The sequence below is a fragment of the Etheostoma spectabile genome, chromosome 15, assembly GCF_008692095.1.
Source record: "Etheostoma spectabile isolate EspeVRDwgs_2016 chromosome 15, UIUC_Espe_1.0, whole genome shotgun sequence".
NCBI classification, from domain to species: Eukaryota; Metazoa; Chordata; class Actinopteri; order Perciformes; family Percidae; genus Etheostoma; species Etheostoma spectabile.
The window spans coordinates 7,602,122-7,625,545 of record NC_045747.1 but is presented as its reverse complement, the minus strand read 5'-3'; the positions used below and the strand labels follow the sequence as shown (position 1 = coordinate 7,625,545).

Sequence of the window (23,424 nt, the reverse complement as noted above, 5' to 3'; positions counted from 1 at the left end):
AACACAAAAAGTTCCATGCGTCCCTGCAGAGGAGCAGTGAAAAGGACAGAGGAGAGAGTACAGAAGAGATTAGAGTGAAAGGCTAAGAGGCGAAAGTGGAGAGAAAATTAGAAAAGCAATAGAGAGGACAGAAATAGGAAGGTCAGAGCAGCAGATGAACAAGTAGCAGAGAGGCTTAATGTGAAATGTTATGCTGTCATTAAAGGTAATAATGTTGCTATGAGTTTGTTAAAGCTGTTTATATAACCATGTTTAATATAGTTTTTTTGTTTCTCACCATATTTCCAGCATCCAAAATGATGGACAATAAGATACCCGGAGAGGTTGTTACAAGTCTATATGCAGTCAGAGACTCTCAGCGCTAGCGCCATGCTCCGTGTCTTCTGTGACACTGCATGGTCCACCACATTCTCACAGTAGCTCCTGGTTGACAGCCAGCATGGAAGACAGCAAACTCATCTTCAGCCTGGACGGCCATGATGACGGTCCCATTGTGGCCTTTTCCAAAGACAAACCACAGGACCGGGCGAGCCAGCCTGATATCAGCCTGAGGATGGATTTGGATCCAAGCCCAGGTCACCACTCCCAGTCCACTTTCCTCTCTCACTCCCCCTCATCTCCGGGCTCTTTAGCTGATCTGTTAGCATCCTCAGCAGATATGCTTGTCACTACCAACTTGGTCAAATCCTCCTCCACAGACCTGAAGCCGAGGGAGAGCAGCTCCCTTCGAGGAAAACCTCTGCTCAGCCTGGTCAAGTCCCTGAGCACCGAGATTTCTCGTCGGGTCGAGCCAGAGGTCAACCTCTCCAAGTCAGACTCCAAGCTGCATTTGCATCCCTGGAAACAGCTTCCCTGTCCACAAATCAGGTCTGAAGCAGGAGAGCTGAATGAGAATGATGACTGGGAATCACCTCCTTCCGCAGGCGGCATACCCCCCTCTGAACCTCGAGGAAGCTCGCTGATTGCTGAGCTGGAGGACACACGGAGGAAGTTCTCCGAGGCCATGCAGGATCCACTGAGCATGCTGAGTAAGATCATGGGGGACGAAAGCCCCGGCAGCCCCAAGCAGGGGAGGGCTTCTTGTGCCGGAGACTCCCCGTCCTCCCAAGGCAGCTGTGGGCGAGACGGGGATAGTGAAGATGCAGACCTTAAGTGTTGGAGGAGAGCTGAAGGGGAGCACAGAAGTGTGTGTGACACGCCTCTGAGAAGACTGCAAAAGGGCTCCTTAACGAAATCCACTGTCTCCCTAGAACGCCACAGCCGTGACAGCCATTTAGAAATCCATACTTATGGAGATAAGATTCAGGTGTTGGAGCTCCAGAATGGGTCCAGAGGGACACATCATAGAACTTACACCCAGTCTCGAATCACAGTGCCAGGCTCATCGCTGCCTCTTCAGTGGCTCTTTCCTGTGGGTCTTCTTGCTTACGGTTTCTTTGTGTTGCCCCTGCCCTCCTATGTGACTGGTCTGTCCATGGGGGTTGCTTGTGGCTTTATGTTGGGTCTGGTGGTAGTGTTCATGTTTGCTCCGCGATGCTCATCTGCCAGAAACAACAGGGGCTCTTGTTTAAGTAAATCCAGACCCCTGATCATGGATCCACTGGATGGAGAGCTCACAGATCCAGAAGTCCTAGAGGTAATAATTCATTATTATGATTATTACAGTCATAGGACAAACCCATCTGTAAAATTCTGTTTATAATAGTATTCATTTCTATATTTATTCAGTACATATCCATGTCCTGCACTTATGAAACCATTGTATATCCTGCACTTACTGCTATTGCACTTGTGGTTAGACCCAAACTGCATTTTGTTGCCTTGTACCTGTACCTGTACCTGTGTAATGACAATAAAGTTGAATCTAATCTAATCTAATAGATGAGTAAAATACAACAAAGAGAGGCGGATATTAAGGGGGCATTTCATCTACATTTAATCTCTTTCTAGTTTCAACCAGACATCACTTCTGTGTTTCTTTCGAATGAAATACACACGTCAGTGCAGCAGAGAGCAAGAAGCCACTTTCTGTTGTCCTGTTACAGATTTGGCTACATGGAAATGAGGTCCAAGCTCTAATGTTTGAGAGATCAAAACAACAACCAATAGCAGCCATGTGAGGCATTGGGTAGCTCTAATGATAGTGTTGTCAGTGGTACCTAATGGATTAGTTTTGAGGTTATTACTGAACAGAAAACTGCCCTGAGGCACAGCAGGATCAGCATCTAAAGAACATTTTGATAATAGCTTCCTCAAAGCACTTTTTGACAGCTCTGCTGAGAGAGTGGCTGCCTCAATAAATGCAGAGTAAGCATTAGAATTTTTATGAGGATAGAGGAGTTACTAACAGAAGGCTGCGGGCTGTTTTCACAGTCAGGTCCGCAGTGTTAAATGAGACGTATTCTACCATGTCTCATGTTTCCTCTCCTGCAGAGCTGTATTGTCGCAGTTTGCACCACTCACTGTGAATTTAATTTTCCTGAATAGATTTTTTACCAAGTACATATTTTTGTTGATATAAGCTCAGTCAAATGCACCTAAATATAGCCTCAACACAGTTTTACATATTAATTCTTAAAAAGAAATGCGAGGTGATTTGTGACTGATTGACACCTTCATAATTTTCTGCTAGGGCTGGATGAATGAGACACACAGCTACGACCCTGAGACCTTCCACCCCTCCACCACACACTCTGTTTATGTCACCCTGAAGGACAGCCAGCTGCGCCTAGCGTACCCACGTGCCAACATCCCCCGGTGGGCAGCGTTTGATGAGACGTCCCATGAGGCTGTGTTTTTGCGTTTACGCACTTACAATCTGGCTAACTGTAAGGTCAGTGTGTTATATACTTAACTAAAAAAAAATTGTTTCTAGGTCCCAGGGGAGCAGGCATGTCTCTCCTCAAAGGGGAGTGAAAGGGAAGATGACCTCTCGCATGAACTCTTATCTCTCTGCACCCACATTGTCATCTAACACGGAGGTGAAAGACCGAAGGATTACCACTAAAGTGATGATGCTATGAATAAACTTGACCCGGCTACTGTCCCATTAGCATATTGAGGCAGCTGCTGCAATAGCTTCCAATAGGGAGACAGAATAAAGCACAACACACAATATAATTAATGTGCCAAGCACTTTGGCAATGGCGAACTGTCAACCAAATGTCTGCCTGCCAGCATCTCTTTTAGAAAAAAATTATAGATCTAAAAATGGAAATATCTCCTTTATCATTCCTTTCCATCACTTCTAATTTCAGGTGTCTCTGTTGCCGCCTGTTTTGGCCCGCAAGAGGATCTGGAACAGGAAGTACCCCATCTGCGTGACTTTGGCTGAAGGAGAGGTATGGGAGGAAAGTATGGTTGAAGGGCAGGAGGAGGAAGAAAGGGCAGAGAGACACATCATTCAGGACCACCATCTTCCTGTCACCCTGTACCTGTTCGGCCGCACAGGAAGAGAGAAGGAGGAGTGGTTCCAGAACTTCCTGTCTGCTTCCCGGGCTGCAGCCAAGACCAGTGTAAGCAGGGAGGAGAATGCAGGTAAGACCATGTTTGGAGATATGCTGGTTCGGAGCAATTTTGTTGGTTTTAAACATGCATACAGTTGTTGAGTTCAATTGAGTGCAGGAAAGATTGATGCTCAGAATTGTACTGTTTCAGTGAGTCTTTGAGTTATATTTACCAGCTTCTGCGGCCCACTTACTTCATATCTGTATTTTCTCTTTGTCACTCAGAAACACCATGTGGTGGAGACGGTGATAAAGAAAGTACAGACGAGCAGCACGACTTTCTGGGAGCTATAAAAACAAGAACACTATTGGAGTACAGCACCTACATGACTCAGCTGATTGGCTCGCAGAGCTGCAATCCTACCCTCAGCCCCTGCAATAGTGACAAGGGAAGTCCCACAACCCACAAAAAGGTCAATGAGCAACACTTTTATTTAGCTTTTAGATGTACAATCAGGTCAAATATCACAGTGTGGGAGGTTGTAGAGAGATGTACTCTTCAAAGGTTTCATTTACCGCATGAGCAGATATATGGACTTTGTCTCTGCTCTACTTACCCTCTGCATGTCATGCTAATACTCTACGTAACCCACATTGATCAGAGCTATTAAAGTGCCAGCTACGGTTCTGCTCTGTGCTCAGACCAACATTGTTCTAGGATGCTGGCTCAGCCAAAACACATTCCTGCTGACTAGACCAAATGTCAATGTGCAGAAATATCAGGTAACACCTGGCTGGAAGGATATTATGAGGAACTGACTGCAGCATACTTGACTGAGCTGTTAATCCTGGTTTGTGTGGTTTGGGATTGGCACCACACATAGAGACAGTCTCACCTGGTGTTTAGAGGAGGAAGAGAGTTGGCATAATTGGAGCTTGAGGATAGATAAGCATAGGAATGTTAAAAATGTGTATCTTGCATCCAGGTCATATAACCTCTGAAAAATGTTTCTGCAAAACATACATACATGCCTTTCATGGTTTCATTTCAATGTTATTCCCTACAGATTAACAATGAAGAGCACGGATCTGGAGGTCAAGCTGAAGCTGAGCCCAGTGCAGGTTCAGTGGCAGATGGACACTCTGCTGAAGGACAGCCCACTTGGGTGAACTCCCTGGTGGGAAGAATCTTCTGGGACTTTCTGCAGGAGAAGTACTGGACCGACCAGGTGGCGCACAAGATCCAGAAGAAACTCAGCAAGATCAAGGTAAGGGTGGATGAGTAATGTGATTTAATTTTTAAAGGTTAGTCGGAAACTGTAGTCCTTGGTTGAGAAAATGATTGGTTTAACTGATGCTCTTTGTTTTTATATTCACATTTATCTTTGTATTCACACCACCATCAGCAGCAAAAGCATCATCATTAGTGTCACACTGACTGCTGATATGGCTCGGCAGCAGTGACTATTTTCACTATACACTGTGTCACTCGATAATATGACCTGACCATCAACGCTGGTTTGTCCACAAGGTCGATAGATGTGACATTAGGCACATCAATGCTGTAGCTCTCTTTTGTGTGTGTGTGTGTGTGTGTGTGTGTTTCACTCCCTCTGGTTCCAAAGGCAGGAAGGAGCAGTGGAGCACTGCTGATGGCAATGCAGCATCTCATTACTCATTTCCTGCTCTCCACTTTGACACACACCATCCTTTTTTTAACTATCTTGCTCCTCTGTCCTTCACACTCACGAACACACTGCAGGTTTCTCCTGCTTGCTCATCTGTTTTAAAGTAATTAGCTTCCTCTGTGAGGCCTCTTTTTATTTGTTCTGCACAGATTTCATGTGGATCTGTTTATATCTGACATGAACTCAGCATTGTTTGTCAGGCGTTGTTTGTCTTATTATAGTTGCCATACTTTATGAATGAGCTGACTCTGGCTGATCTGGACATGGGCACTTGTCTACCTCAAGTCCTCAGCACCTCCACACCTACACTGGATCGCAGAGGTACAGTTGTGTTTTCACACTCGTACATGTTGCATTGGATAAATACTCATCTGGACACGCTCTTGCTTATACAACTATTGGACAGATAGCTATGCAATTTAGTACAGATATTCATTGTGCAGAGAATCTTAATGACTTTGGTGATCCCTTGACTTTTCCTTATGAGGTTGACAGCTGTGGTTAAGTGTGTCTAACAACTATTGGATGGATTGCCCTGAAATTTGGTACAGGATTAATTGAATTTTTTTTCACATAGTGCCTAGAGTTGCTGGTGACATTTCACTCTAAGCCTCACTATGCCTATAAGCCCCACAGAGCAACTGGCTTGGCTGCAAACTCTTAGTCATGTTTTTTCTTGTCTCTTTCACTCTGTATGTGAAAGAGTCACCCAATTAGGTTTATCCAACTATCTTCTCTCAGACACAAACCTGCAATCAGCTTAGGCCATGATCTCATTGTTGCATTACAAAGTATGTCGCACCCTCCTTCTCTATTAGCAATCCTCTTGACCTTGACTAATCTTAATTTACAATAACATGCCCGAGTTATCCTCCATTGGTCTAATGTCCCTTCTGCACCAACACTGTGCCAGGGTAGATCAAGAAGAGATGTTGGCTTGTTAACAAGTCTGCTCTGATCTAATCTGATTTTACCTGCTACCTGTTTTTTTTCCCTCTCTCTTTATCCCCAAGGCCTGTGGCTGGAGCTGGAGGTGGTGTACACAGGCTCCCTTCAGATGACCCTGGAGACTAAGATGAACCTGTGTAAACTGGGGAAAGATGGAGAGGACGAGGCTCACAGTGTTCTAGAGACACAGCAACTGAGGTGAGGCATTCCCCTGTTTCATATTTCTCAACAGATAAAAAGAGAGTGTGGAGATGGATGTGAGCACGCTTGAGGAGGAATGAATGAGTCTTCAAAGATCAGTAGTGTGCATTAAGCTGTAACACTGGTGTGTGTTTCAGCTCTAAGCCCAGGCTGTGTGTACTGGCTGATAGTGATGAAGAGTCATCCAGCGCAGGCTCATCCGGTGAAGAGGAAGTCCCCTCGTCTGAGCCACAGGGGTCTCTGGGAGAAAAAAACACAGTGTTAGCAGCTGAAGGGTAAATTAACAACTTTATGACACAGATCAAATATATCATGGATTGTAGGTCACAAAACATCACTGCATTGTAAGCATGTCACACTTGTGTTTGCATCCTAGGCCAATTTTGCTTAGCAGATAGTCTGACTTGTCAAACACAGCTGTAACTTATAATGTTGCTAATTGCAGACATAATGAACCTAATGACCTTAATGATGGTGCAGCATCGTTATGGCCATTAAGTCCACCTGTGCTTCTCCTGCAATGATAACTTACTATCAAAGCACCTTAGCATCTTTTGTGCTCTGTTGGTTTGGGCCAAATTTAACTGCCATTTTTCATGTACACAACAGAAAGTACTGAGAAATACATAAGTAACTTGTCGTTAATGTTCTTGATGTTATTTATATAAAATCCGACATGCCTCCTTTAAGTTACTCCAGTATTGTTACCGGTGAGGAAAAAAAAAGCCTTTGTCAGGCCTTCAAAGACAGGAATGACAGAAAAAAGTTTTGAAACCAATGACTTACATTCTGCAATGCATATTCTGATAAATTGTAGATTCCAGCCTTAATTACCACTTGAGGGTTGAAATGAATAGTTATTCACAAGCCAAGATTTTTGTGGAAATTTCCATGTGATGTGAAGTTTTTTGTAACAGATGACAGAAAACACCTGATGTGGCACCACTAATTTGGTTGTGTCCAGAAGTGGAAAATGCTAAACGTTGAATGTCCCAATGTCATTTTCAAATTCACAGTCCTACTCAGCATCTGTGATCCTGTCCTAATCCTTCCCCCAGGCACACTGGTGGCAGCACAAGTAGGAAGATTTTGAGATTTGTGGACAAGATAGCGAAGTCCAAGTACTTCCAGAAAGCCACCGAGAACGAATACATCAGGAAGAAGATAGCTGAGGTGTCCAACATGCCTCTGATGCTCAGTGTCGAGGTCCTTGAGCTCTCTGGTACTCTGGCCATCAACATCCCACCTCCCCCTACTGACAGGATATGGTACTGACTTTACTTGTTCTCTGTCATTTCATATTTTAAAAATTCTTAGGTTTCTTTATTTCTCACACAGTCTTTTTCACTTATTCTGTCTTCCCAGGTACAGTTTCCGGGTGCCTCCCAGATTAGACCTGCATGTGCGACCCACGCTTGGGGAGAGGGAGGTCACCTTCACTCATGTCACTGAGTGGATTGAGAAAAAACTCCAATGTGAGTTCCAGGTCAGTCAATCAGGGAAGCTGTTGACATTGCGGGAAAAGATCAGATGAATGATTCAAACATACTAAAAGGCGCATGAGAAGTAGCATTTCCCATATCATTAAAAAGAGTGAGATCATTGTTGTTTAACATGGTTTTCTTGTCATTTTCCCCTCAACAGAAAGTGCTTGTGATGCCCAATATGGACGATCTATATCTGCCCCTGATGACATCTGGCCTGGACAACCCACCTTCATCCCACCACTCCTCAATTCATTCCTCATCCCACCAGTCCTCCATGGAAGAGTACCTGTCAGAGTAGTGCCCTTTCAAGGCAACAAATAGGATTATGTCAATGCAAAATAGTCATTGCTGCAGCGATTGCCATGAATCTCTTATGGATTTGGCGGCTGCTGCAGCTGGGTACCAGCTTTATCCTGAGTGTGTTGGTTGTAACCAGTGCAGGATAGATGCCTCCTGAAGGAATGCTGAGCACAGCAGCAACCTTGCAACTGGGAAAACGGTGCTAAAGTGCCCCCTGCTGTGAAGAGGATTGAACTGTACACCAGTTACGGCCCATTATACACCAAAAGGGAACTTTTTTTTTTGATGCCAACTCTGATAAAAGATGCAAAACCTGTATGTCTGTACTGCACATCAAAACAAGGTTGTCAATGATAACCAGTTTTAAAATAATGCTGATTGAACAAACTATCCTAACATCCATTTTCTAATCCCTAGATCCTGTTACGGGTTGTGAACATGAGATGATAATGGTAATCATGATGTTCAATCAAGCTACCATGGTGCATGTTATTTGAGTGTTGATATGCTTATGGATGATTTGTGTTGAGTGTTGATATGCTCATGGATTAATCAGTGAATAAAAACTAAAATCTATGTTAACTGTGGAATTAAACTGCGTACAAATAAATAGAGGTTGTAGTCAAGGCAGTTAAAACACAAACACATAGCATTTATGTATCACAAGTGACAATTTACACATGGCACAAAATACAGTGTATTTGAAACCCATTGTATGGGAACTGAGATATTAGAATTTTTTTCAGGCCTCCTCAGTCAAAGGCTTCGGCAGTGTTTTCAAGGCATCCTTCTTCATAGGCCCCTGCAAGTAAACCAAAGGTCATTGTTAAAATAGCACAGAAGGATTCAGCAGTGATTATATTAACACTAGAGAATTTCCTGGTTCTCGGATTTGTGTGTGCATCAAACTATCTTCCTGCTCACCATAAATGCCCTCTTCTCCTGGGCAGTTTGGAAGCGGCCATGACCAAATTTGGAAGTGGTGTCAATGAACTTGAGCTCGATGGTCTCCTTGGACTTGCGAGATGTGTGCACGAGCAAAGACTAGGGGGGCGGGGGGGAGGGGAAGACACAAAGATGTACACTTACTGTGCATGTCCTGCAATGATGTACTGGAGCTGTACATTTTACTTTGAGAGTAAATCAGATACAACTGTGTACTTATACTGCAAGCTGCCTGTCTGAGATCTAAAATTAGCCTTTCAAAATTACATACTTTTCTGAGGGTAAGGACACGTTTCTTTGGACCGACCACGCAGCCCTTCACCATGACAAAGTCATTATTCACGTCACCATAGTGGGGGAAGCCTCCCTATAAGGTAGACAACAGGGAAGTAGGGATTAAAAAAGGAATGAAGGGTAAATGAGTGTTTAAGAAGAAATATGCTACCACTTATTTAAATCTCTTATACACAGTGCATCATAAGATATGCTCTATGTGAGCACCATCATTACCACCTTAACCTGTCATGCAAAAGTGCTAGAACTTACAAAATATTACTATACTCATAATAGCAGCAGAAAAACATGATGCATCATGATACATTATAATGCCCTGTGCAGTGTTGCAGACATGGGTTTCTTAGAAAGCCTTTCTTTAGTGCATGTTATGATCTTTTACAATGAGAGTACCATGGGCGTGATGGACTTTTGGCTGGTGTCGTAGCTAGTGGAGGCGTTGTTACGGATCACTTTTCCATCCTGGACGTGCACAGCCCTACCAATACGGTAGATCTGGGGACACAAGGAACTCAAGCATGGACAAACAGCATCATAGAAAACCTACCTATGTATACTAATAATGACATTTCCTATAGCAAAAGCTTTTTCCCTGAGAACGGATGAAGATGAAGTCTTGAGGGGGTGAAATTGGACCCCTAACTCCCAGCTAACCTTCTTGTTGAGCTCAGTGCGGTGATGATAGCCCTTTTGACCAGCACGAGCTTCAGTGTACGCCACACGGGCCGGATGCCAGGCTCCAATACAGGCCACCTTCCGAAGACCCTTGTGAGTCTTCCTGGGAAGCTTTTTTGTGTGCCAACGGCTAGTCACACCTATCATCACAAAGAGATAGATATAAGTATAATCCTTGTGCATTTTACAAGTCCTTGGACATGCACAAATAGTCATAGCACGCTTCTAACCTTTGAAGCCACGACCCTTGGTGACTCCAATGATGTCAATCATCTCATCTTGGTAGAAGACGGCAGAGACAGGCACAGCTTGCTCCAGGCGCTCCTTGGCCCAGTCCACCTTGTCAGAGATGTTTCCCCCGTTTAGCTGCACCTCTGCGATGTGGGCCTTTTTCTGTGGTATGGGCAGCAATCGCATCTGGAAATAGAGAGGCCTGTAAACCGCAGCTGAAAGGAGTCCAAAAAATCTAGAAATGTTTTTCTAATGATATCTTGCTATTCTTAGATTTATTATTCAGCACAGGATCATGTTTGAGATCTTTTGAAGTTCAATTACCACAGCCCTGATATTTAAGTGCACATTTTGATCTTATTCCCACTTCTGTAGCTGAAACCTGAACAGAAAAAGATCCCAGCAACACTGTTAAGAGTTGAGATCTTGACAATCTTCATTTTGTTTGCTGCCAACATAAAGGTTTCCCCTTGGCAAAGCCTGGGTGAGCGGCCAGGTCCTGCCCTGAGAACTATTTTTAAACTGCTATTTAAAACAGCACCCTCCTCCAGTGCTCCCCCTCGGACATAGTGTAATAGTCAGAGTTGTTTGGCTCTTGGCAGCAAAGGGATTTGAGATGTGGTAGCTTTTCTCTCCATTGCACGTGATCAGCTGGATAACTCTGACACCTCTGCCCTTTTACAGGGGTGCTGCCAATTTGTGAATAGTTGACAATCGTTAGAACAGGGGATACTGACTGACGTGGGATGAGACAGCAATTAAATTGTGTTTTAAATGTAGTTGTTAACTGGCTGGCGTACCTGAGAGTGAACAATAACCCTGATTACTGAACAGTATTTCTTCATCTGAGCAAAATCCTTGTCCAGCTGTTTCTTTCCTGTCTCATCCTGCCACTTCTTACTGTACTTGGTGAAGGCCTTCTTTTTGCTCTTGTACCTAAAAACACAGAAATACCCAGTAAGCCATCAACTGTGTTGTCATTTTGCTGCACATACAAGGGAACAAAATGTACACACCAGTTTTTATAAAATCTGCGCTTGCAATCGTCACTGAGGTGCTCAGCAAAGATGGTTTTGAAGGAACGCAAGCCACGGACAGTCTCAATGTATCCCACTACCCCCACCACAATGACTGGTGGGGTGTCAATGATGGTAACCGCCTCCACTTCCTCTCGCTTTGCTTGCTCTGTGGAAGAAACATTAAAAAAATTGTCCGCTGAACTATTTCTTATACTGTCAGTATTCAGAAACCCTTAATCAAGCATAGCATTTTAACAATGGGTATGTGTGGTATTTTATGATTATTCAACAAATACAGCAAAGAAAGGCAAAAATATGCAATAGAAAAGAGATAGCCATTGAAGCATATATTTTAGGCTGTTTGACCCCACCACATAGCCAATATTACAGAACAGTATGTAAGCCATTAACATCATGTAACAGTGTAATAATATGATAAAGTTTCTTGCTTGTGCTACCAATAGCTAAACGTCTGTAGGTTCTGGATGGAACACAGTAAGCTACATAACCCAATCTGTTGCCATGTGACTTAAGGGCCCATTATCCTCCCAAACAAACAGTGAACATCACTCATCCCTTTGCTCCCTCCTCCCATGCATCCATGTTACAGTTAGTCCAGTCGTACATACTGAGGCCAGTGCGGTGCATGTCCCTCAGTGTGTGGGTCATGCCAGCCTTGTATCCCAGGAAGGCAGTAAGGTGGACAGGATGGCTGGGGTCATCTTTAGGCCATGTGCGCACCTTGCCCCTATGCTTCTTGCAACGCTTGTGGGGCAGGAACCCCATGTGTCCATGACGGGGTGCGTGGAATTTACGATGAGACTGGAAAGGCACAAACCACACAGTCACAGTCAATTTTAACTGACGTGAAACCCAGATGATACCATGGAAATGTCACTGAGATGTATTACAATTATTTTACAAAAAATCCATAAAACTACTGTAGTAGATTAACTCTTGTGTTTTCCTTGGGTCAAATTTGACCCATTTTTTATGTTTTTTACATCAGAAATATGGGTTTCTCTCAACCAAATTGCCCCAAAAAATAATAGTTTAAATGGTTTTAAACCAGTATCCTGACTAAACTTTGACATGAACCAGTCTGTGATCTACTCAAGATCCTCTGATCTTTACTATTAGTCAAAATAATTCATGATTATTTTTTAACCCAAAAATGTAGTATAATGTCATATAAATTAGGTTTAGAATTAAAAAACATGTTGAAAAAAGCGACAAAAACATCAAAAAGAAGTTCATTTTAAATTTTTAACCAGAAGCAACATAAGTTCATGATCGACGGGAAGACAACCGTAGAAGAGACACAATAATCCATGCGTGTACTTAATGTAGCAAATGTAATCCTCTGTCCTGTTTTTGAACAACTGCTTTTGGCCTAATTTCCAGAGATTTTTTAAAAGTTGTAATGAAATACTTCTAACATACTGTAATATAATCAAGTCCGCTTATCTTCAGTTGTATTGCCTTTCTGTTCAAGCTATGTGTTTACTTTGTGCATTGGTTTATTTGTCCCATTCAATATGATTCCAAAATCCAGCACCGGACAAATAATAAACAAAACTCAGACGATGGGATGTTAAAAAAAAAAAGAAGTTACCATTTCAATATTCCACATGGTCTCCACAAAGGTAGCCATGAGAAGATAACTTTTAATTTTGCTTAATCTTCCTTTATAAACACAGGCCAGCCAAAGTAAAACACACAAACATTTATGTCAAAGACAATACTGCAAATCAATGTTTCCTTAATAATAGAAAAGAACCAAAAAATAAGAGAAGCACTGACCATGTCTGCTCACTGTCCAGTCGATAGAAAGAGAGAGGGACCAGTGCTGATGTAAGGGTCATTTAAGATGATACAGAGTGTAGGGGCTCTAATTTGGTGTTTGGCCCAGTTGAGGAGACGTATTGGCTTTCCAACAAGGCAATCTCTGCCAAGTTCTGACGTGAGGAGTTAGGAGGAGGGAAGTGGGTAAACTCAGAGGTCTACGGTGGTGGGGAGGCTCGGTGGACAGGAACCACATGGCCAAGAAATGAGAGAAAAAGGAAAGTTTTCATTCATTGTAAAGGTGGTCACAAGGCCAACATTTACCTGCTTTTGGACAGATAAAGTATTTTCTCTTTCTTTAAAGACCAGCAAATCATTATATCTCTTCTGTGTGTGTGTGTGTGTGTGTGTGTGTGTGTGTGTGTGTGTGTGTGTGTGTGTGTGTGTGTGTGTGTGTGTGTGTGTGTGTGTTGCTTGTTGAGGCTGTATGTGTCTATCTTTTTTCTCTTGCACTGGTTTTATTACCCATGATTTGTAATTAATTTTAAGAGCTGGAGATCATCCATTATTATATTAAATATCATAACATTTTATGTGCCAGAAATTCTCACTGACACTCAGTGCACTAGTGACTGCAGGTTGTTAGCCCTGCACCACCATCTGCTGCTTTTGCATGGTACAACAGCTCCCCCTGTGACTTTTACCCTTCGACCTCTATGTTTTAAAAATTGGGCTAATGTTATTGGGCTTGTGCTAAATTCCTCGTTTGGGATTATATGTGTAACGAGTAATACTTGTTTTTATCATAATCAGAATTAAACGTATCAAAGATATTATTACATTTGTTGACCTCTAGTTCGCCATTTTGTATGTCGTCTGCGCATGCGCCACCTGGGAAGGAGAGCTGCCGAGGTCGAATTGTAGGATTTCTTTAGTCCTGGTGAAAATAAGGCAAAATGCCTTCAGACTTTGATAAAGGAGCATATCCGGAGCCTCCCCGGCAGACTCCGGTTGTGGACAAACAGACAGCTTTGCCAAACCCAGCCTTGATTCTGTCTAAACTCTTCTATTACTCCGTGGACCTTCCTGTCACCACATTTAGAGGTAACGAAAGCTAACTGTGCTAACAGGATAACGTTAGCACAACAACACAGCTAGCACGAGACATATTTTTAGTAGTATAACGTTACATATCGTAAGTTTTGCAGCCGTTTTGCAACATATCACACAAAAAAGTTATAAGCCTCTGGTTTGTGGCAATAACGGACAGTAAGGTAGCAATGCATTTGAAGCTAGCAAGGTGTTATGCTAGCTAGCGTAACAGACATTAAATCTGGAAAAAGCTGGCCTTAGCTAGGTTTATCTAACTATGCTCTTTCCCTTTGCTGTTTTTCCTTTCCATCTAGATGTTGTTGATAGCATCCGGGCTAAAAACAAGTCCGTATACTACCACCAGAAGTTCCGTCGTGTTCCTGACCTGACGGAGTGCCAGCAGGGAGATTACCTCTGCTACTATGAGGCTGAGATGCAGTGGAGGAGAGACTAGTGAGTACAGATGGATCGATACACACATACAGACAGACAGCGCAAACACCCACATGAATATTATGGACAATAAAAGAAAAGATACTAAATAAAACTTCTACATGAACTAAGGGATGAATAAGCATGAAATAAGCCTGTGCAAATAATCGAAATGTAATCGTGATTATGATATCGGCTCCCGGTGATCACTAAAACAGAATAATCGAGAAAAACAATTATTTAGCTCATTACGTTTTGTTGTCTTGTGTTCTGAATGAAAACATAAAGTCAAATAGGAAAAGTATTAAGGAAAATTTCACTGTTGTTTTTTTTTTACTATTGATTTATTTAACCTTTTCCAATGTTTTTTTAAGTTCCATAATTGCAACATTTTTTCCAGAAGTCAACGAGTTTTGTGTTAAATTATGGTGATTACATTTTTTTCCATAATCAAGCAGCCCTAGCATTGGACGCTTGCAGTGACAGGACAATTATAGATTCGATTAGATTAGATTATACTTTATTCATCCCACAACGGGGAAATATTGTTGTTACAGCAGCAGCATTTTTTCAATAACAGCAAAAAACAAAAACACACAAGCGAGTAAGCACACAAGAAATACAGGCAAACAATAGACAATGATAATATGGTATACTGTACATAAGTTGCTCTATGAGAGTATATGGGATAATATAGCCTGTAAACAGTGCAAGCAGTAATCAGTGGGCCAGTGGACAGTCTGTACATAACTATTGTTATAGGAGGTAGTAGAAGTGGTGGAGAGGGAGGAGAGGCAGACAGACTATGCAGTGAAGTCTATCTCTCCTCTTCCCTTTTGTGAGTCGTATGGCTCTGACCTCAGTCTGTCAGTTGTGCATGGCAGTTTGCATCGTCTTGAGCTGATCCTGCTCTTCTGCTTTGTGACAGTGCTGTGGAGTGGATGACAGTCATTGTCCAAAATGTTGAGCAGTTTGTTCATGGTCCTTTTATCTGATATTAAAGCAATGCACTCCAGTTCAGAGCCCACGACAGAGCCGGCTTTCCTTACCAGCCTGTCCAGTCGCCCAGCATCCCTCTTCTTAGTGCTTCCTCCACAGCATACTACAGACTGGTAAAACATCCAGAGGGGCTTGCTGCAGACATGGAAGGACCGCAGCCTCCTCAGGAAGTACGGCCGGCTCTGCCCTTTCTGGTAGAGTGCTTCAGTGTTGGCTGATCAGTCCAGTTTATTGTCCAGGTGTATCCCCAGATACTTGGAAGTGTTTACCAGAGGGACAATATTCTAAAACTGGCAGTGGTTTAACCATAGACAGTTAAAGAAAGGGTTTAACAGGGCAGAAGGTAGTGTATTTGCTTGTGTAACTAGGACAATGATGTAAAGGGCCTTTATTTTTTAATACTAAGACTTCAATATAAAACAAAAGTGTGAGTAAAACTGAATGTTTATTATAAGGACTCAATATTTAATTAATACACCTGTACGGTTGCTGTAGTGGACAGGGTGCCACTATCAGCACTGGAGATGCTGTTGACGAGTGTGACCCTGTGTTTTTGTCTTCCTTCCTCAGCAAAGTGGACCAGGAGATTGTGAAGGTTGTCCAGGAGCGTATGAGGGCCTGCCATCAGAGAGAAGGAGCCAGCTACCAGCAGAACTGTGCCAAGGAAATTGAGCAGTTCAACGAGGCAACCAAAAACTATCAGTCCCGCTGTAAGTAATGTGCTGTGTGGTGAAATAGAAAAAAAAAGGGAGGATATACTCTACAGTGTGTCACTAAATGTGCATTATTGTGTAAAAGCAGTAGATCATGCAACACATTGTTTGTTGTAGAGCTAAAACAATTGACAGACATTTATTTGGCAACTGTTATGATGATCAATAAGAATTAATTCCAGCTTCTGAAATGTGACAATGTGAAGCTTTTTCTCAGTTTTTATATAAACTGAATACATAAATAAAATATATATATATGGAATTTGAAGACATTACTTTTTGGTTTTGGAAAATCATGGACAGTTTATAGACAAAATCATATCTTGTGTGAACATTGGTCTGTCTTATTGTCACTTAACTTTTGCTTGGCTTCACTACATGTTTAAATTCATGACCTGTCTCTTTCCAGATGGAGACCTGGGAGCGTACGCCAGTGGCAGGAAATGTCTAATGAAGCAGAAAGAACGGATGATGGCTGCGCAGGCCTCAAGCGATTAAGTTAACTCTGTCCTATGTAATAATTGTAAAATAAAATGTATGTAATAAATCATGTCATTTAGTATCTGTCCACCCATTTCCAAGTATACGAACCACTCCGGAAGCTGGTGCCGCAACTGTATATTCTCAATTGACCTTCCTACACAATGAGCTTTTGAGTCTTGCAAACAACCATATAGTAGGAAAGATTGAGTTTGCTTAACACATCACCTTAAACACAACCTCAGCTATTAGTTGACATTAGTAGATGATTTGTCAGTTTTGCCTCATGCTGAAGATCTAAGCTTTTAATTTTTAAATCTATGTTCTGACTAGTTGAGAATTGTTTGCAAATTAGCTAAAAGCATTTGTCTAGATATTTTACCTAGACCATTACTTGAATTTTCCATAAAAATAGTAAATCCTTACACATCACCCACCCAAGTGGTAGTGCTCACGGTAAACTCTTAATGCAAAACTAACGAATTTGTTCAATTGTCACTGACATTTTACTGCATTCAAATCCCAAGTTGTGTTACGGGGCCTTGGATGTGCTTCTTAATGTAAATCAAAACCATTGTTCCATCATGAGTTCAGCACAAGTGAAAATACACATTACATGTTGTTTCAGAATGTTTATTCAACGATTCTCTGTACAAAAAGTTTAGGAGGGAGGGGCCTGGACAGGCTGTCCCCTCTGCACAGACACCCTGGAGTGAGTCTTGGCCAGATGGTCAGTGAACTCCTGGTAGGGAGACTTTGTGAAGACAGTCTCCTTCCACAGGTCAGGGGTCAGGTAGCTGTAGGTCTTGGAGATGGCATCAAAGGTGGCCTTGGCTGATGAGGAAATAAAAAATAAAAATACTGAGTAGAGGCTTAAGATGGATCTCCAAACATGATAGAGTGGTAGTTTTTTTTTAACTGTAGAGCACTGAAAAGGGGAACAGAGGAGACCACTAAATCGGTCTCTCTGCCGTGCATTACAATACTCGTTTCTTTCTCTCCTGATAACGACAACTACACCACTGCAGAGGTGAAGCTGACCAGAGCAAGGAGAAAACCAATTTTTAAACTTCCTTTTAAGAGGCAGAAACCTCAAGAAGAACCATGGCTCAGGGTGGGCAGTCATCTGCCTCGCCCGGTTGGGGGTGAGAGAAACAGACAGGCAAAAAGAAAATTGTAGCCGAGGTGGTCGAGCAGGAACATTGAGGCAGCAGGTGACACACAGACACGCATCAGAAAAATCTTACCGAAGTTGCCAAGGGTGGCGGTGCAGCCCCTTGCAGAGGTGTAGCAGTCATCAATACCAGCCATCATGAGCAGCTTCTTGGGCACAGGGGCAGACACAATGCCAGTACCACGTGGGGCAGGGATGAGACGCACCAGGACAGAGCCACAGCGGCCAGTCACTTTGCAGGGCACGGTGTGGGGCTTGCCGATTTTGTTACCCCAATAACCTCTCCGGACGGGGACAATGGACAGCTTGGCCAGGATGATGGCACCACGGATGGCTGTGGCCACCTCTTTGGAGCACTTCACACCCAGACCCACATGGCCATTGTAGTCACCAATGGCGACAAAGGCCTGTGAACAAAAGCCAACAATGTCACATCTGGATCAACAACATGTGATGTCAACACTAATTGTGTATTACAGAGTTGATTAGCAAATGACAATTCACCTTGAACCTGGTGCGCTGACCAGCCCTGGTCTGCTTCTGAACGGGCATGATCTTGAGCACCTCATCCTTCAGACCAGAACCCAGGAAAAAGTCAATGATCTCAGACTCCTGCAGGAAAAAAAAAAAAATAAGATTGATGGAACATGAACCAAAATCCAACATAGGATGTTGCATGCATATCCATGCAGTTCTTATAATAGATTTGCATGTATTAAGATAATATCCAAATCACAGAGCAAAGCATATTTTTTTTGAATAAAATCTTTGAAAACCCAGTCATTGGTTTCAAATCTACACACCCCGCACTATTTTAATTTAGGCCTACATAATTAATCACAATCTTTCACAATATTATTTATTTTCTAAATATGGACTAGTGCAATATCCAAATTGCAGGGGAGGGGCATACATGTGTCAACCTATTCTGAGTTAAGTATTATGATGCTGCAGATGTTAAACCTACAAACTGTATCCTACAGAGCAAAGAAAAAAAAATCTGATACAAATTCTCTCAAATCACAATCATTTAAATTTTAATATTTCAATACAAATAATGATACAGAAAATTATTCCCGCCATATAGCAAACCCTATGGCATGGGTCTCAAACTCGCGGCCCGGGGGCCAATTGCGGCGCCGCGTGCATTATTTTGTGGCCCCCAACTGACTCAAGTTAAGTGTTAGTGCGGCCCGCGCGTTCTGAAACTTTTTGTCATTGCGCTTGCCTTATGGCTACCGTAGTAGTCTCCTGACAGCGGCGTAACGGTTGTCAAGCTAGCTAAGTACTCTTTGCGGCAAATGCCTGAGTTTGACAATGTGATGTCTGTGTTTTGTGAAATTCACCAACCATATCAGATCTAGGGTCTAAAGCACCGGCAGTTCCGCGCCCTGTTTGGAGGAAATAGTTGTTTTTTGAATACTTGATGCGGCCCGCCAAACCCAGACTCTACTTCCAGCGGCCCCCAAGTAAGTTGAGTTTGAGACCCCTGCCCTATGGCAATTACTGGTCAAAATAATTGCAGCTACATATTTTCTTCATATAGTCCAGCCCTCTCCCATTTTCAGCTATTTGATTAGGAAGGTCCTAAGCTGTCTGGATTTATTTTTCTGAGAAAACTACGTTCGGCTCTTTAACTTTAATAGGATGATGACACAGTGGGCCCAACAATAAACAGTGCATTAGGATTAAAATTAATTCCATCATTCGTATCAGAACGTCTTTATTAAACGTTAATAGGTGAAAGTCTGTCACCGTGGTCATCCTTACACACACTACTTACCTTGATGGGCAGAGAGTACAGGTAGATCTCCTCCAGGGACTTGATCTTCATGTCCTTAACCAGGCGGCCCAGCTTGGTGACTGGGACCCACTAAACACAGAACATTTCAATTTAAGATAGTATTAATTATTAGAGGCTATTATATTACCAAATGTGCATAAAAAATACTAATGAGTGTTAAACTTACTTCCTTGTCCTCGGCCTTGCCGCCCCGTGCACCGCGGCCCCTTCCACGGCCCCTGCCGCGTCCACGGCCCCTGCCGCGGCCACCCGCGCCAAAACCTCCGCGAAAACCTCCTCTACCACCGGCGTCGTCCGCCATTTGCTGCACAACACAATAGATCAAAATTAATACTTGCTAAAAGCAACAGAGCGTATAGGTTGGCAGGCATCGGTCTAGCCATTTCCTTTATCTCACGTAAAACGAGCATCGCCGCCATAGTCAACGTTTAAAGACTTCAATATTTACAAATATCTCAAATTCTGCCTAATTGTCCTCATAAATACAACCAGGGTTTTGAAATAACATATTCTTATGTGATTTGCGGTAATAATAAATGCATTTGGCAGAAGGATGTGCGAGATAAAGCAGGAGTTTGATCAGAAAGAATTTCTTCTCATTCAACTTACGTGATCGTAATAACAGGAAGAAGACCGAGGAGAAGTCCCGCCAGGTTTTATGTAGAAGTCTTATCGCGATATTTCCTTTAAAAGAAAACTGAATGTGCTGAATGTTGCCCCTAGCGGCGGTTTTTTCAGAACTATAGACTGTTTAAAATAGCCTACTATGATAAAACAAGGCCTGAATCTTTTGTTATTTCATTAAATATCCATGGACTCTTGCGTATCCTATGATTTGATTTGATTTGATTTGATGAAGAAGAAGAAGACAAACTTTATGAATCCCTTATTGGGGAAATTTATTACTTTGTTTTAAGAGGTTGGTTTTATGTCTTCTCAATGGAAATACTAATATTTTAGCATTTTAAAAAGAAAACAAAACTAGTCATGAACATCAACATAAGCTCTCTTACAGTGAAAAAGTCAGAGGACATCATTTTATTTTAGTACATCTTATAATTATTTAGCTTGTACGTTTTTATTGAGTGTGCACACTGATAGTTCCCTGTTATGCATTGATTTTACCTGATCTAACCTTCTGCTGTTAGACACATTCACACACACGAAATAGATTAAGGCTCTTCTCTTGAATGAAGATAAGGATGACAGTTTAATGTCACATTGTTTATTTTAAAAATATATGAAACAGCACAGAATTGTTACAAATTCACTCTTTTTAATCAAATACCTAACTACATATTCTAAAAGCACACACCTTTGAAGAAATGAACACATGCAGAAAAAAAATATACACAGCAGCAGCCAACCTTTAACAGTAACTGACTCATCCCTCAGCAATTGCTGGTACTTGGAGTCCCACTAGAGCCACTGCTCTCTCCAAGGTCCTCATCCTCTACCTCGTGCAGATCGTCCATTACCTCCAGGCTCTCACAGATCAGCCCTATTTGCCTCTTCATGTGGGCCATGGTGCTCTGCATTCTCCTCATCTTCCTCTGTAGGGCGGTGGCGATGGCCCTGTGGTTTCTTTGTCTGATTTCATACTCCTGCCTCAGTTGCTTGTAGCAGTTGTGCTGAGCCTGGGTGCGGTGGGAGAGAATTGTCCCGCAGCCCATGTGGCAGGGCTGACGCCAGTGTTCACAGTGACGTGCGTGGGTGTCCAGGTCCCGACGGAGGAGCTGCGCTCGGCAGCCCTGGTACGGACAGGGGATGAGCTCGTACACACAGCTCATGCTGTGGCAGTACTGCTCCGAAAGGGAGAAGGTCTCTCCACAACCACGGATCTCATTCTTACACTGCAAGAAGCCAGACAGTGAAATACAAAGAAATCCATAGCTAGAAGACATAGTTCCCACACAGTATGCCTGTAGCATTAAGTACTTCTCAACTGCACTGTTAGTTGACTTTATTAGTATTCATATACTTTACTGAAGTACAGTGCCTATAGAAAGTCATCATACCCTGTAAAAATGTTTACTTTTTTGTCACAATACACCCTGGAATTTAAAATAAATTAAATCTAACTATTTCTAGATGTAATTACACATTAAACGCTCAGCATCAAAGTGAAAATGACATTTTAAAACATTCTGAACAATTGTTCAAATGTAATTAGTAAAATACCTGGTTTGGATAAGTGATCAGCCCCTTAGAGTAATCATTATAAACATACTCAAATACAAGCAGTTAATTTCCAGATCACACACCATGCTAATTGCCGCCCACCTGACATCAATTGTAGTGATTTTGATTACTTCCTAATAAAACCGGCTCCATGATGATATCATTACGAGTAGTGCAAGGCAACACAAAGAATACACAATGGTTGGAAAGGTGCTTTCAAAAGGGGCTCCGGGATACAGTTGTGGAAAGGCACAAGTTAGGAAAAGGATACAAAAAGATTTCAAAGGCTTTAATCACCCCTCTGAGTACCATTCAGAGCGTTATTAAGAAGTGGAAAGCTTATGGCACTACGAACACCTTGCCTACATCGGGCAGTCCCTCCAAACTGGATGACTGAGCCAGGAGGACATTGATCAGGGAAGCTACCAAGAGGCCGATGGCAACTTTGAAGGACTTACAAGTTTTTATGGCTGAGATTGGTCGGTCTCTGCATGTGACAACAATCTCACAAGCTTTACACAAAGCTGGCCTGTATGGCAGGGTGGCAAGAAAGAAGCCTCTTTTGAAAAAGGGCCACACAGAGGCTCATTTGCACTTTGCAATGAAACATACGGAAGATTCTAATGCCATGTGGGAAAAGGTTTCATGGTCAGATGAGACCAAGAGTAAACTTTTGGACTGAACTGCAAGCGTCATGTTTGGTGAAAACCAAACACAGCACACCACCCAAAGCACACCATACCTACTGTCAAGCATGGTGGTGGCAACATCATGTTGTGGGGGTGTTTGTCTTCAGCAGGGACTGGGCATTTGGTCAGGATTGAAGGGAAAATGGATGCTGTCAAGTACACTGAAATTCTTGAGGAAACCCTGCGGCCCTCTGCTAGACAGCTGAACATGGGGAGGTGGTTCACCTTCCAGCACGACAATGACCCTAAACACACCGCCAAAAAAACCATGCAGTGGATGGGATAAGAAGGTGAACGTCCTCAAGTGGCCATTCAGAGCACTGACCTAAATCTAATTGAAAATCTGTGGATGGACTTGAAGACTGCAGTCAATCTCACCACGAAGTTTGACTGAACTTGAACAATTCTGCAAAGAAGAATGAGCAAATATTCCCCAAACTAGGTGTGCAAAGCTAATAGAGACATATCCAAACAGAGTGATGGCGTAGAGGAGACTCTACCAAGTATTAAATCGTGGGACTGATGACTTTTCCAACTCTTGTTTCAGAACCATTGCCATTTTATGTTACTTGAATGTTGTTATGCAAACAATCCATTACAAATACAAGTCCTACATTAAAAATATCACTTATGTAAACAAAAGTATTATTAGCAAAATTTACTTGAAGTCAAATCAAAAGTAAAATTACTAAATTACTCATAATCTACTCAAAAATGTTCACAGTGTTTATAGAAATCACTAATGCTATGTGGGAAAAGGTGTCATGGTCAGATGAGACCAAGATTAAACTTTTTGGACTGAACTGCAAGTGTCATATATATATATATATATATATATATA

General features: G+C 42.4%; 5 protein-coding genes across 8 annotated transcripts in view; 2 read left to right on the top strand and 3 right to left on the bottom strand.

Moving 5' to 3' along the window:
- The window catches only part of LOC116702503 (testis-expressed protein 2), a 12,121-nt gene extending 3,540 nt beyond the window's left edge, over window positions 1–8,581 (top strand). Inside the window, exons 2-12 of one of the 2 annotated variants that reach the window (XM_032536735.1) lie at window positions 289–1,636; window positions 2,633–2,833; window positions 3,258–3,537; window positions 3,732–3,919; window positions 4,514–4,714; window positions 5,356–5,455; window positions 6,148–6,280; window positions 6,421–6,558; window positions 7,342–7,551; window positions 7,649–7,758; window positions 7,928–8,581. In XM_032536735.1, the coding sequence (XP_032392626.1) occupies window positions 440–1,636; window positions 2,633–2,833; window positions 3,258–3,537; window positions 3,732–3,919; window positions 4,514–4,714; window positions 5,356–5,455; window positions 6,148–6,280; window positions 6,421–6,558; window positions 7,342–7,551; window positions 7,649–7,758; window positions 7,928–7,929 (2,760 nt within the window). In that variant the 5' untranslated portion in view covers window positions 289–439 and the 3' untranslated portion in view covers window positions 7,930–8,581. Of the gene's footprint in view, window positions 1–288; window positions 1,637–2,632; window positions 2,834–3,257; window positions 3,538–3,731; window positions 3,920–4,513; window positions 4,715–5,355; window positions 5,456–6,147; window positions 6,281–6,420; window positions 6,559–7,341; window positions 7,552–7,648; window positions 7,770–7,927 lie in introns of both variants that reach the window. The other variant, XM_032536734.1, reaches the window with a different exon arrangement.
- A 67-nt stretch (window positions 8,582–8,648) lies between these two features.
- On the bottom strand, window positions 8,649–13,302 carry LOC116702519 (60S ribosomal protein L3-like). Its single transcript, XM_032536765.1, has 11 exons — window positions 13,038–13,302; window positions 11,864–12,056; window positions 11,232–11,400; window positions 11,016–11,151; window positions 10,215–10,401; window positions 9,964–10,124; window positions 9,703–9,804; window positions 9,287–9,382; window positions 8,995–9,114; window positions 8,722–8,872; window positions 8,649–8,669 (listed from the first exon to the last, which is right to left on the bottom strand). The coding sequence occupies exons 1-10, from the start codon at window positions 13,038–13,040 to the stop codon at window positions 8,813–8,815; spliced, it is 1,227 nt and encodes a 408-aa protein (XP_032392656.1). The 5' UTR covers window positions 13,041–13,302; the 3' UTR covers window positions 8,649–8,669; window positions 8,722–8,812.
- Window positions 13,303–13,863: 561 nt separating this feature from the next.
- Window positions 13,864–16,825, top strand: ndufb10 (NADH:ubiquinone oxidoreductase subunit B10). Of its 2 annotated transcripts, XM_032536780.1 has the most exons (5): window positions 13,864–14,123; window positions 14,426–14,564; window positions 16,113–16,252; window positions 16,665–16,762; window positions 16,816–16,825. In XM_032536780.1, the coding sequence occupies exons 1-4, from the start codon at window positions 13,976–13,978 to the stop codon at window positions 16,751–16,753; spliced, it is 516 nt and encodes a 171-aa protein (XP_032392671.1). In that variant the 5' UTR covers window positions 13,864–13,975; the 3' UTR covers window positions 16,754–16,762; window positions 16,816–16,825. The 2 variants fall into 2 exon arrangements, with proteins under 2 accessions (XP_032392671.1, XP_032392670.1); XM_032536779.1 differs by lacking the exon at window positions 16,816–16,825 and having other exon boundaries at window positions 16,665–16,802.
- Window positions 16,826–17,352: 527 nt separating this feature from the next.
- Window positions 17,353–20,413, bottom strand: rps2 (ribosomal protein S2). 2 transcript variants are annotated; one of them, XM_032536771.1, is made up of 6 exons: window positions 20,323–20,404; window positions 19,880–20,017; window positions 19,693–19,782; window positions 18,414–18,521; window positions 17,983–18,316; window positions 17,353–17,569 (listed from the first exon to the last, which is right to left on the bottom strand). In XM_032536771.1, the coding sequence occupies exons 2-6, from the start codon at window positions 20,012–20,014 to the stop codon at window positions 17,397–17,399; spliced, it is 840 nt and encodes a 279-aa protein (XP_032392662.1). In that variant the 5' UTR covers window positions 20,015–20,017; window positions 20,323–20,404; the 3' UTR covers window positions 17,353–17,396. The 2 variants fall into 2 exon arrangements, with proteins under 2 accessions (XP_032392662.1, XP_032392663.1); XM_032536772.1 differs by lacking the exon at window positions 17,353–17,569 and adding an exon at window positions 17,735–17,795 and having other exon boundaries at window positions 17,952–18,316; window positions 20,323–20,413.
- A 556-nt stretch (window positions 20,414–20,969) lies between these two features.
- Window positions 20,970–23,424, bottom strand: part of rnf151 (ring finger protein 151) — a 4,436-nt gene continuing 1,981 nt past the window's right edge. The window contains exon 4 of the mRNA XM_032536776.1: window positions 20,970–21,566. Coding sequence (XP_032392667.1) covers window positions 21,105–21,566 — 462 coding nt within the window. The 3' untranslated portion in view covers window positions 20,970–21,104. The remainder of the gene's footprint in view (window positions 21,567–23,424) is intronic.